This window comes from Oxyura jamaicensis, chromosome 4, assembly GCF_011077185.1.
Source record: "Oxyura jamaicensis isolate SHBP4307 breed ruddy duck chromosome 4, BPBGC_Ojam_1.0, whole genome shotgun sequence".
Lineage (NCBI taxonomy): Eukaryota > Metazoa > Chordata > Aves > Anseriformes > Anatidae > Oxyura > Oxyura jamaicensis.
In genome coordinates, this window is record NC_048896.1 from 2,881,221 (window position 1) to 2,895,387 (window position 14,167).

At 40.7% G+C, this 14,167-nt stretch overlaps 1 protein-coding gene across 2 annotated transcripts in view; it reads left to right on the forward strand.

Moving 5' to 3' along the window:
• Positions 1-6: 6 nt before the first annotated feature.
• Positions 7-14,167, forward strand: part of DACH2 (dachshund family transcription factor 2) — a 288,158-nt gene continuing 273,997 nt past the window's right edge. For both annotated transcript variants that reach the window (XM_035323846.1, XM_035323847.1), the window contains exon 1: positions 7-572. In XM_035323846.1, the coding sequence (XP_035179737.1) occupies positions 58-572 (515 nt within the window). In that variant the 5' untranslated portion in view covers positions 7-57. The remainder of the gene's footprint in view (positions 573-14,167) is intronic.

The window sequence follows — 14,167 nt, forward strand, 5'->3', positions numbered from 1 at the left end:
CTCGGAGCGGAGCGGTGCCGCCGGGGGCGCGGGGCTGCGGCGGGCGCCGGGCTGGCCATGGCGGTGTCCGCGCCGCCCGTCATCGCCGCCACTTCTAGCGGCGGCGGCGCGGGGGGCTCGGGCAGCTTGTTCCGGGCGGACCCGCTGTACTCCAGCCCCGCGGAGTCCCCGCGCCTCACCAACAGCCTCGTCAACTCTTTCCTCGGCGGCGGCAGCGGAGGAGGAGGAGGAGGAGGAGGAGGAGGCGGCGGCGGCGGGGCCGGGGCGGGTAGCGGCGGCAACGAGTGTAAGATGGTCGACCTGCACGGGGTGAAGGTGGCCTCGTTTCTGGTGGAGGGGCAGGAGCTGATCTGCCTGCCGCAGGTCTTCGACCTCTTCCTGAAGCACCTGGTGGGGGGGCTGCACACGGTGTACACCAAGCTGAAGCGCCTGGATATATCTCCCGTGGTGTGCACGGTGGAGCAGGTCCGCATCCTGCGCGGGCTGGGCGCCATCCAGCCCGGCGTCAACCGCTGCAAGCTCATTACCAGGAAGGACTTCGAAACTTTGTACAACGACTGCACCAACGCCAGGTGAGCGCCGCGGGGCTGGGGGGCTGCGGCCGGCCCCGACCAAACTTTTCTCCCCGCGGTACCTCGGGCGCTTCTCCCCCCCCCCCCCCGTCCCCCCCCCCTTCTCCTCCTTTCCCTCAAAGTTCCTCCGCTCTGTGCCCGTTACACCGCCGTAGTTTCCAGCTCCGGCTATGAGGGGGCCCGGCCGGCAGCTCCCGGCCCCCAGCCCCCCCCCCCCGGGCCCCCCGCAGCTCCCCGGGTCCCCCCCACCGCGGGGTGCCGCCGTGCTCCGGGCAGCGGCTCCGGACCCGGTCCCGGCCGCTCCCTCAGCGGGCTCCGAGCAGCGGCCGGGACAGCGGCCCCGCTAATTAGTCCTAATTAACAGGGGTGCCTCAGGGGTGCCCCCCTGCGCTCCCCTGTGCCCGTATCGCCTCCTGGTGCCGTGGTGGTGGTGCCGTGCCCCGCCGCGACACCCGCACCGCGCGGCCGCTACCGGGAACCGGGACGGGGCCAGCCGCTGCGAGCCTTCCCGAGGGGCTCCCCGACATCCCAGAGCCGCTCTGAAACGCCTCCGAGACCTGACTGGCGTGCAAGTTGGCTGGTAAAGAAGCGCAGCGATAAATCTCTCTGACCAAAGTTTTTTCTCAGGGAAATAGGGGACCCGATTTGGCGATGCAGCCTGTAGATGCGATCTGATGCTTTCTGCTCCCTTACAGCCGGTGTTTAGAGATCAAGAAGTGCTGGACCGTTAATTGCTTAAAGCGTGTGTTTCACGACTTTTTTTCCCTTTGGCCAAGACTTCTGATCGCGTTAGGAAAAAGCAGAGAGCGGCTGAGAAGTGAGGCCAGGGAGCAGGAGCTGGTGCTGCGGTGAGGGCTCTGCAGAGCAGCCGCTGCCACCAGCACCTGGGCAAAGGCTGAAGATGTGGTGGGAGCGCTGCCGGGGGGGGTCAGACGGGGTGGAAATCGCTCAAACGGGGCAGAAATCAGTCTGATTGCATTCAAAGCTCTCTGCTCAAGACAGACGTTCAACACACGTATGTAAGCACAAGCTCTTCGTGCCCAGTTACAAAAGCCATATTGATTTCTACCTGCTCAGGAGCAGCAGATCCCTTTACCTTTCCTCGAGTGTTCCTCATTTATTAAAACATTGCTCCACCTTTACTTATATCTCTTGAAAATGCCCCTAATTTGAATGACCTACTGATACCAATGTATTACTGCTTTCGTGGTTTTAGATGTAATGTATGATAAATGTTATCAGCGCATACAAAACTTTTCTCAAGTATTGTAACTTAATGTTAACTGTATTCTATCGTATTTAGCTCGTCATTTTATTTAAAGATTTTTTTTCTTTGAACAGCCTATATTTCATGGTAGAGAAAGTTGGATAAAAATAGCTTAATACATGTGATCCAATTCTCATTTGCTGTGAGCTGACCTGGGAACCACTGCGGCGCGTGGTACCGTACCTAATAAAATGGGATGGGACTGCTAGTGACTGCGTATGCGCTAGTTAGGTTCTGGATCTGGGAACTAAAGTTTTGAAAAAAAGTTGTATTTTAGAAAAAACAACAACAACAAACCCTTAGCTACATGTTGTTCCACTGCGTAATGCGAGAACTAATTTCAACTGAGAATATTGTGCATTGCTCTTGTAATCTCTGTTTTTGTTGTTAATTGATATGAATGTATAATTAGAACGCTGTAGAAGCGCGGTTTTAAACTCAAAAACTGTCAGAAAAAGCAATGAGAAACTTCGACTACCGTTGTTTTGTATGTTAGCTGACTTAAAAATCACCACTCTTACATTGGTGTACGCTTTTAATTGTTTTTTAGTTGGAATGCAAACCATCAATTAATGTATAATTGAAAGAAGATTTTAGTTCTGCTTAGTCTATTGGATTATTTTTTTAGTTGAGCTTGTCTACAGAGCTCTTCAGAAATGCAGAGAAACGCGTGTAAGCCAAAGTTTTCATATGTTCTGTGTTTGTAACGCTAGTTACCTATGTCTGCCATCTTTGACCTTTGTATTTTGTAAACAGCATGTGTGTAGTTTGCATCCACACGTAAACAAAGTATTCCTAACTTTGATCATAATTAAAGAGTGCCGTGTAAACTGCCTCGGGAGCAAGGTTTGTAAAATGAAACTAACCATTCATTTCACAAGTAGCATCTTCAAGTGCATGGTGAATACAACATGCTTCCAGGATTTTAGTTACTAATTTGCGATATCTTGGAAGTTTACATAAATTGAGGAACAAATGCTTAATTTCAGTAGTAAAGCATTAGGTTTACTTAAAGTAGAACACTATAATCAAGTTTCATTTTAAAAATGAAACATGACCTTGGAGAGAACATGTCTGTGACAGTAAATATATCAGTCCTTAAATATCACTATAATATGAGTAGGATCATAACGTCTTCTGCAGGGCTTCTGTATTTGACGGCTGTTGTCTGCTGAAAAAGGCAACGTCGGTCTGGTTTGTTCATTGAATAGTAAGTAAAACGGTACATGAGAGAGAATACTTCCCAGAAAGCAGCAGTTTACTACATGGCATATTTTTTGTTACAATTTACAGTGTCCAGTTCAGCTAATATTTTGAATTACTTTGACTTTTCACAAAAGGTTTTAGAAACGAAGTTAAGCAGTAAATGCAGGCATTTTATGAGATAATAGACAACACAATGAGACCCTCATTAAAAGGTACCCAATAGTCAGCAATACTCAGTCTCTTATAAGGAGAGTGATGTCAAGATTATAATGAATGCAATCTAGTCATGTAGCACCACACAGAGCTCCTGTGTGTATTGATTTTTAAATGTGGACATCTGATTGCATAAACTTCTTTGCCTAAGTAAATATTTAGTGTGCATTCGGACTCAGCCAAACTAGTGAATTTTGGAAGTAGTGGCATATTGAAATAAGAAATGATCAAATTCTCCTTCCTTTTTCTTCCTCTGAGGAGAGATTTACTTAAAGCATGCTCTTGAGAGTTAGCGGCAGCATAGTGGATTCTGTAAAGAGAGGCAGAAGTGATTTTTTCCACTCTCTGAGTGAACTAATTATACTTTAAGAAAAACACCCCAAGTTCTTTTTGGACATATTGCACGTCTGCGCTTCTTCAAAAGTACTAAAATACTTTTAACTTTTAATACTTTTTAATACTTTTATTTTAAAATAACGTTTTCATCAGAAGCATATCTAATCTGGAGAAACCTTGATTAACATTCCCTTCTCTTTTCATGGCAATAGAGCTTCCCATTTGAAGTGTAACATGCTTTTCCTCCAAGATGGAGTATTTGTATGTTTCCTGCATGTGTATATGCATAATACATATGTAATTTTCTACTGAGACTTGTACAACTGAAAAATACTGTGTTTCTGTAGCAAAGACAAAAAAGCCAAACAATTAGGTATTAATGATATTCTCGTTGCATATTCAAAAGGTCTTTGCAAGCATTTCTTCTCCTTTTTTTCTTTTCACCATTTCAACCTGCAGAACTCTTCACTGTCACTTCAAATCACACAATTCTACAAAGATAAAACAACATTTAAACTCATTTGCTTTGGGAGGGAAATTGAGCATTTGTACCCAATAAGCCTGATTGTGGAACTGCATGCAAATTGTGTTTTGATTTATCTCTTTTGCACTTTTTTCCATTTGAATTGATCTTGCATTAATTTTGCCAAGCGGCTCTGTGAGGCTGCAGATGTTGCCCTGTGTTTAATAAATCAATGAGACAGATCTGAATGAATCACTTCAGATGGATTCTCTGCTCGGTTTGATGTCTAGATGTTATTCTTAGCTTGTTATCATGACAGATGCATTAATGTTCCCATACACTGCCAGCAATGTCAAAGAGATTGAAGCTTTTAAAGTGGCGGTATCCCCTTTTCCCCCTTCTGTTAGAATAGCTAAGTCGCCTTTAGGCATAGGGCAGAATATAAATTTAATCGTGACGTTATTGTGGGGAAGATGCTAAACTTCGGACGGTATTATAACACAAAGTCACACAAATACAGACTCACGTAGGATGATTAATTATTCCAAAATAGCGGAGATCAATATTAAAATCTAAACATAGGTAGCTCCTTAATAGGGTAACTACTTTCTCAACATTAATATTTCATTGCAATAGGAATGATCCGAATAAATAATATAAGACTAGAACATGTTAAAAGTGTTACTATAAATAGAGTATCGCCGTGTCCAAATTGATTACAGGCTGAAGCAAGGCTTTCTTTAACAAAACTAAAAAAACAAACCAAAAAACACCCCCAAACTTACTGTTTCTTTTAGACTTAAATACATCTGGATTCAGCATCTGTTAGATGCAAAATAGGAAAACCAGTTTATTGTGTTTCCAGTCTAACTGACCGTTTAGTGCCAGATATATTAGAAAAGTTGTCGGTCACCATTAATTTCTGATCTGAATAGTCTGGTAGCCATTATCTGGGATAGAACCTGTGGAACGCAAATCATAAAAGAGGCTGGACTGTGTCTTTGTGGAAGGGTTTTAAATTCTGGAAAAGACTGCACAAAGTGTAAAGTACTGTGCCATGAATAATGAAGATCTATTTCCCAAGTAGGCTACGCACAGGTTTTACTGCCTCTTATTCTTCAGTGTTTATTAAAACACTTGTGGTCTTCCGTCCCTTTCTTTAGAAGGTAGAATAATGCTTTGTGACTTGTTTCCATCAGTTTGTTAAACCTTACTTCTTACTCTGATGCTTTATTTTTAAGACATTAAAAGTTATGAAGAACGTTGCTCGCCCTGATCTCTCCCCAGAACAGAAGAACTTTTGACTCGCTGTCATTAAGGCTTCTGAGAATAAAGTGGAGAAACTGGCTGTAACAGATCTAGATTTATGTTGGCATTCTTGCTCCAGTAGTTCCAGTTTGATAAAGGAAACAATATATGTAATAGAAATTCACAGTTTATTCAAATGAGTTTAAGCTGTAGCATTGTTATATTTGCCTTTCTTTCGCCAATATATCAATGTGTGGCAATAGCATTATACTTAGCAAGCTTCCAGAAATGGCCAGCCCTGTAGATGGGAAATCGTTCTCACACTGGGCTGCTGTTGGGCACGCAGCCTGTTTGTGTCTGCGCATTTGTTTTCAAGGCAGGCGAAAAGGAAGTTTGGTAGAACCAAGGAGTGCTGCAGAGATGACGGAGTTAGAAAATCATGGCTGGTTTGTAGGGCAGTGCCCTTAGAGTGAGAAGCTCATATCTTCCTACCTCAAATATTTTCTACAGGATTACCAAAGTGAGCATTTGGAGGTGTTTTATGAAATTGCATCTTGCTCTTGCCATTGATAGTGGACTAGAATTGCGTAAGAGCTGTTTGTCAGTATCAGCGTTAAAAAGCTCTTGAAATCCAGGCTGGAGAAACCCCTTCTGACTGCACTGAGGCAAACCTCCCTTTCTTACCAATAAAAGTTTGCCTGAACAAGGGCAAAGAACTTGGAAATAGTTCAGGATATGAGCCCTGCTCGTCAAAGGTGGGATGCTTTTGCCTAAAACCTGTGTTTGTTTCCTTCCGTTTATTTGGTCTATTAAAAACCAATGAAAGAAGTATGCAAATTTGGCATTTTTGCAGGCATTATTTTTTTGGCTTAATCCTGTTCTTAGTGAATGTAGGATCTTTTCTCTGCACGTTCTAGAGACTGTAATTTTGAGTTTTCTGAAGTTATGAACAAAAGCATCTGAATCCTTCATGTAAAATGTCTATAAAAAATAGATGCAAACTTCTAAAAGTTATTGTGATTATTTGTGTAATAAAGCCCCGTAAGTGTATGGAAATGCAATATTTTAAGGGTATTAAAAATGTGAGCAATACAAATAGCAAAAAAGACAAGTAGTGAGGGTACTGCAGCCTGTGACGTGTTCTTGGTGTAAGCTAGGGCAAGATGTGTGCTATGATTAAACGTTTTACTGTGCACAGGTAATTAGTTAGTAATAATTTGTAGTGATTTAGATTTATCCTGCTTGATGCTAGCGCTGTCCCTTGGGGCTACACGTTTTTGATCTTTGTTGCCTCTTCGTAAAGCCTGGTATCCAAAGTGACTGTGTGGTGGGGTTCACCCTCCCTCCCTACTCTGCAGCCTGCAAGAAGCACTGATCCCTATTAGTTTACATACTTTGATATCTGCCCCAAAAGCTCTGATATTCAAATTCTGTAAAACTTATATTTGTTTGTTTTCCTTTCTTTCTTTCTTTCTGGTAGCACAGCTATGTTGTTCGTGTGCAAAGAGAAAGTATTGTCACCAGCAAGTATGGGGAGCTTGTATTTCCTTGTCAGTACATCTTGACCTGCTAAGCCCATTCTGCTCATTAAAATATATTTTGTCAGAGCCTTTATTTACTTGGTTAAAAATACCACTTCCCCCAAAAGTAAGAACCCAAACAAATGAATAGCACTTGCTTTATTCCAGCACAGTGTCTTAAACCAACTTGTTTAGCGGTGTATGTTGTTATGTGTATGTTAAGGTATAAAATGCTCAGTTGCAATTGTGTCTGACGATCTTATCAAGCTTCTGGAAATTGATATCTGGTAACAGCATTTAACCTACATCTAGTCTATCTGCTATTTATGTGATGGGTTAAAAAGAAAAAGTAGTATCGATCTGTCGCTGGATTAAAGTTTGAAATCGGCAACAGCATGAGCACAAAAGGCTTTTTTTTATGATTTCTCAGCTTGCCATTGATCTACCAGTTTTATTGCATTCATTATTTATTAAAAGAATTTGCAAGCTAAACATAACGTTAAGCTAGTTTGCACACAGGGACTGCACTTAGGAAATTGAATGGAAATTGCATTAGAGATGAACATCTGTGCTATTTTTCCACTCGTGTGTTTATGGGTTTGTATAAAAGGTGTATTGGATTAACAGTTATAACCATTATAGCTTGCAGCAATATGTTAGAACCCTAAGCATTTAGTAGTTGTGTAGAAGGGAGATTCTTTTTGCTTATACTAAAAAGTATGGTAATACCATCACAAACATTGCTTTTGTTAAGTTGTTTTTTATTCATAGGCTTTTTAGCTGTAACATATTTTTTTTTTTTTTAAAGAAAAAAAACCACCAACTTAAGATATCTAGCTATAGTATGGATGCAGTCTCTTATCAATGCTACCTAAAGCTCCATTAGTATAGTCATTAATTGAAGGTTTCTGGTGACAACATTAGTTAAGGGTGGCAGGACATATATTTGGCATATAGACATCAAAGTATTGAAATGAAACGTAATTCTATAATACACCGTAAGTATTGAAAATATCTTTAATATATGTTCCTTCACATTTTCCTAGCAATTCAAGTAATTTGCTGACCTTCTTAATGTAGGTACATTCTGTGGTGTATTATATCAGTGAATCAGGTGAAAATCTTAAATACTTAGAAATCTTTTCCCACTTCAGTTCACAAGTTCAGCTGCCCTCAACACCGTGTATAGTTAGTTACATGTGACATATAAAGTGTAAGGTGGATTTAGAATTCTGTGGTCACCATCTATAATGCTGGTGGTTTGCCTTTTTTGATGGTGCTGTTTCTGTCAAATAGATTATTTTGATTAAATACCTGATGACTGAATAAGGAAAACAAAGGAAAAATTACTTAGGGGTCTTTGAGTGAAAAGTGTGTGTTTAGAATTAAGATGTTACCTATTTTATTTGGTATAAAGTATGTGCAGTCTAGTCTGTTTATGACTAGAAAGTACTGAAATCTGTCACGCTTTGCATCATCGGTGCACTTTCCTTTCAGTTTTTCTATTCAAGACTCAACCTGATACACCTCAGCAGTTTGCAGGCCTGTTAAGGGTTTCCTGTGCAAAGAGAAAGAAATGTTCTTCATGCCAGAAGGTTGCACGTATTCTTTCAAATGCTACCTCTGCATTTTTCTGTCTCACAGGATGAACCCTGTTAATTCCAAGAGTGTTTTGGACAGAGGTAGTTCTGGTTTCAGTTTAAACAATCTTGATGCTCTCGAATCCTGCTGTTTTGCACTCATGGGTAGTAGCCCTTGCTGCTGGTCCCAGCCTTAGGCCCTTCTCATCGCAGTCCTCTTGTGATACCACATTTCAACTGCCCTGTAAGCAGAGGTAGAAATTAGATTTTTATATGGGACCAATGTAGCTGGTATATACACACCTTTCTGTATATGTAGAATTTTTCAAAAATGAAGAGTGATTTCCAGGATTTGGAAGAGAGGCTTCGGAATACTTCAGAAATATAGTTTTAATTCCATTTGTTGCAGACACAAACTAAATTTCCTAAACATACTTGCATTGCTTTCTAAAAGTCCTTAATTTTATGATACTTTCCACAGCCATATTAAGTGCATTAAATTCTCAGCATGTAATTTTTTGCAATTCTGTCCAGTCTGTAGCAAAATAACATGTAGCTTAGGATGCCCTCGCGCTACTTTCAGTCAGCAGCACACTGAGTCATTTTGTTCTGCTGCTTTGAAGCCTGTACACAGACAGTGAAATTAAAGCACAATGTTCACTCAGTTCACAGAGTTAATCAAACTTATTTTGCAGCATAACTCTAGAGTTCCAAAGCCGTTGTACGTGTTGGAGTCGTAGGGCTGTAGAGGTTGGCAGGGACCTCTTGAGATCTCCTCCAGCTCCTGTGCTCGAGCAGGGTCAGCTAGAGCGAGTTGTCCAGGACAGGGCAGGTTCTGAGTATGTCCAAGGATGGAGACTCCACAGCCTTTCTGGGCAGCTGCTTTACAGAAATGAAATAATTCTGATGCAGAAGAAAGCCGTTTATTGGATTACATGGGAGTTGTTGGAGCTGGGCATGCACATCGCAGCTAGCCGCCGAGATGGTCCCTGACCGAGCGGCTTGTTGCTCGAGCAGGTGGATACGGACACGCTGCCATTGTACCTGGCCTTGCAGGAGCAGAACGTGAGTTGTAACTTGTGAACCATCCCTGTCATATTTAGCTTGTACTTGCTCTGTCTCAAAAATTATTTCCTGAAATCCTATGTGCGTGTGCTGATGAGTTGCCTTGTCATTCCCTGGTGCTACCAAAGGAGTTTTTTTTTTTTTTTTTTTTTTTTTAATTTGCAATACAAAATTGGGATGGCAGTAATACGGCTCTTAGTGCAGACATTGTGCCAGTAGGGGGATTTAGTTACCTGAATTTACAGTAACCTAAGAGTTGCTAATTAAGATCATGCTCGTTTAAAGAAAAACTGTTAAATGCTCTTCTGAGCAGGACACTTAAAATGCTGTGTGCTATGCTTTTTCTTCTGCATGTATCAGTTGTTTTTACCTAGTCCATGTTAGACGTGATAGCTGATGGCCTGTTTTTATAACAGCTAATAAGAAAAGGTCCTGTGTCAGGGAAACGTTCTCCCGGTTGCTTTTTGCAAAGCTGATGAAGGAACCTGGTTCTGCTGCTGTGTGTCTCTGGAGCTGCCTCTTGTCCTCATATTTTGAACTTTGTCTTATGCTGAAGGAAAGCAGTTCTCTCGAGATTCTGAGATAATACTGAAAAATAGAAGTAGGAAAAAATGTAGAGTTCCTTCCAACGAGATTTAAAATGCATATCTTAAAAAACAAACACTCACAAAAGCAGAAAAAGCTAGTTATGGTCAAAAATGCTGGCAGTTAGCATTGATATTTTGCTGTTTTCTGAAACAAGATCTAAGGTAATGAGCTCAGATAACATTTTTTCTCTGTTGAATGAGCTTATTATTGAAATATGTCTTTGTAGCTATTTTTTGTAGGCTTGTGGGGCTTTATTTAGTCTTTGTATGCAGCACTTCATGCATCTGATACAGAAATACCTTGAGTTGAGCATGCTGTCATTAAGAAATCATTTTCACCAGCTGGGTGGTAGTTCTGACTGTTTTGCGGAGAACCAAGATACATAATAAGAGTGATCTGTCAGTGTATTTGGTACTCTTCGTTGCGAGGCTTGCTAAATATGCCATACTTCTTGCTCCCCCTCTGCACTGCATGGATTTGTAGCCCAGCAGCGCGCTGTGCCCCTGGCTCTGGGCTCTACCTGGGCAGACTGGGCAGCCATGGTGCATCTTTTAGAAGGAGGCCTCAGAAAAGATTTGGGTTTGTTCATCTGTGAATGAAGATGAAGATAAGCCAAGCGTCTGAGTTCTTCTGCTCGCATATTTTGATGCAGGGAGAAACTTTCTGTAAAAACGTTTTTCAGAAAGACACCTAGATTTTTATTTCATTAATTCATGATACTATGAAATCCACATTCTGGTTCTCTATTCCAAACTTAAGTTTCAATAAAAAAGTTATGTAATCAGCCCTGTCAAGCATTAAAGTCAGGTAGGTTAGGGACTGATTGAAGCAGCACTGCAATTGATTTAAATAGTGCCTTGTATTAGGGTCTGAATGGTTTGTGCTTTTATACTTCATCTCCAAGTGTAGATAGGATGAACCTTGTTGCATTGGCTTCTCCTAACCTACAGCATGTTTATCTTTTTCAGTGTAACTCCTTTTCTAATGTTTGTCAGCCAGACAAAAATACAAACCTTGTTTGTGCTGGCTGTCTCTACCTGTGTGCTACAAAAGGTAAGTGAATGCAGCCGTCCCTCCCAGTGCCCAGATGATCAATGCAGACATCTCTCAATTCCCTGAGATGAGTGGATGCTTTTAAAAGGAATCCTGGTTGTCTGTAAGTTACTGTCATGCCACAGTAGGTGGTAATAGGTGCTCCATGTGCCTGCTTTCTAGTGAAAGAAAGGAAGGAGAAAAGGCCATCACACACCACATCTGATGCCCACCTACTTCTGGCTCACAGTGAAGTTGTCTCACAGGGTACAAACTCTTACTAGGAGTTGGTTTCTGATTTCCAGGGAGAAGAAAGAAGGCAGAGGGAGGCTGAGTTGGTGGCTGCCGTATGTCTGGATTCCTGGGGCTGGAAGCTCTGGGCTGCAGCCAGTGTGCTTGAGCAATTCCGTCCTTTAGCACCTGCACAGGCAGGCAAGGGGATCCAAGGCAGGCTGAAGCTGCTGTGCAGCGTGTGCAGTAGGCTGGTATGGTCAGACCACAGTAGAATTCCTGCAAGAAATCTGATGATCTGTGCACTGCATGCGTAACAATACATTGAATTTATTGCTGCACATATTCTGTGATGTATCGGTGGTTATTGAATTGTTTCTTTCAAGTTACCCATGGCGAATGTTTCAGACTCGTGAACCTCTTTTTAACCTCTAAACATCACACTGGGAGGGGGATGTTTTTTCACGCTGATGTTCATTCTTCTGCTTTCTGATGAACAGCTCTTTTCCAACATCTTATGCATACAGAGTAGCTTATCTGATGATGTCATGTTGTTTCCAAAATAATCGCCTTTGACCTGCTGTGCTATGAGAATTTGAGTGATGGTAAACAAATCAACCGACAATAAGGGGGCAAAGCACGTTTTTAGTTAAATACTTCAGATGACTGCTTAGTTGTTACATGACTGTGAGCAAAATTGGAAACTTCGTTTTTCTGCTGTTGATTTTCATAATGCCCTGTTGTCAAAGAAATGATTTCAACTTGCCCTTTTGTCAGAGCAGATAGTCTTTGTTTTCAATTCACTCTGTGGGTTAAAGTGACGCTGTTAAGAGTCTTAAAACATGGACAGTCAATGATGGGTGGGTGTATGGATAGCAAGACAAATGTATGGGAGAGTTAACTGAATTCTTAACACTTAAGTGCTAAGGAATATGTTGGTATTTGGCTATAAGCTTTTCATCCAACAGGAGTGAGCAACTGTGAGACTGAGTGAACATGAAGGCTTTCCTTCTTATTTGAAGGAAGAGATTGCTATGCTCCTTTTGACTGTACTGCTGCTAAAATTCTGCTGTTGCAAAACCAGAATCTTTCAATTGATTTCAGTGGATTTCAGATCAGGAGCATAAAAGGCAGTCAAAACTAAATGCACATCCATAAGCTAATCTCTAAGTGTCTTTGGCCCACACCAGGAGACTTCTTACGCAAATTCTGAAGTACAATAGTTAAATAAGCCCTTAGTAATCAGTAATACCCCTTGCATATTTATTAGATCTTATATTCAGATAATGTTAATTAATCTTTAAGTCCGATACTCTCATACGGAAACATACAGTACTAGTGGAACCCCAAACATTCAGGTAAAGAATTTATATATTTTGGAATTCTTCTGATGAAAGACACTACATGGGCAAGAGGTAGTAAGGCTCAATAAATGTATGATCACATTACTTGGTGAACTGCTGCCAAGATTAGGGGATTACTGATTATTGGGTGTTCATGCAAGCTTCTATTGGAATTTCTACTTTTCATGTTGTGGGAAGCATGTGATGCTAGTGATTAATATATTTTCCATAGAGTGGTTGCATTTTTGTGCTATTGAAGAAATTCCTCTTCATTTTTTCATTTCTAACAGTTTTCTTTAAACTTTCTAACAAGAATTTCATAGATAAAGTAATTTTGGAAGTTTTGAAGCCTGAAAGAATATTAAAAAATTTTGGTGGAAAGCAAATTTTAAATTTGCAAATTGCTGGCTGCACCACAGTCAAGAGATTTGCTTTCTCTGGAGGCAGTCTACTGACTGTTTTTACTGTCTGCCAGCTACTTGCAGATGATCTGCTGAACCAGGATAATTTATATAAATTGTGTGTTATTTTTTGAGTATTTATTTTTCCTTCAGCAGAAGTAGGTATACCTTGAGCTACATGCAGGAAATTACCAATTTGAGTTTTTATGGCAAAATGGACTATCTTAATGAAATATGCCTACAATCATTCCTTCACTACCTTAAATATTACCTTCAGCATGAAAATAATACTTGGAAAAGTTTTTGTAGGTTTGATGAGACTCAAACTCCATCACGAATGGTTCTTAATTTAAACAATGTTTTCAGTTTATATATTTAATTTTTTAACTCAAACACAGCATCTCTGTACTACAGTTGTAATGAAGAGAGAGATGGTAAATTATATGCCAACAGATTGCATTAATTTTAAGTCATGCATGTACTTGACTAATAGTGCACAATGCAAGAAATATGCAAAAGGTCTTTATGTTGTAATTAAGCATCGACAATGATGTTTAACATTTTTGTACACAAACTCCAAGTACTAGATAACAGATTACCACACTAATCTGGCTTTTTTTTTTTTTTTTTTTTTTTTAGCTGGGGAAGAAAAAGCATTTATACACCTTGCATGTACAGGTTGGTTACTATAAACTTGTTCTCGTGCATAAGTTGAACGTTGCTGTTATTCATAGATCCTTAACTTGAGGTGTCAAATACCTAATGAAGATTGAGCATTATCGTATTGTATTTTTAACCAAGGGAGGGATGTTTAATTCTAAGTGAAGGGAACTTCATGTAAAGGGTGGTGGGAAAAATAACTTACTCTGCATCTTAACAGTTAAAAAGTAGAAAATTTAATTAAATGTGCTTCTTAAGAACACGCATTTCATAATGTTTTCAGTATCATATGCAGCTTCCCAGCTGTTCAGCAAACTCTTGATTTGTTCTTGCAAGTAGAATTTAGCAAAGTTGTGATTTTTGATAGCCATTGGTTCAAGTTCCTGAATATGTTCAGAACAGTTCTTTTTTTTTTTTTTTTTTTTTTTTTTTTTTTTTTTTT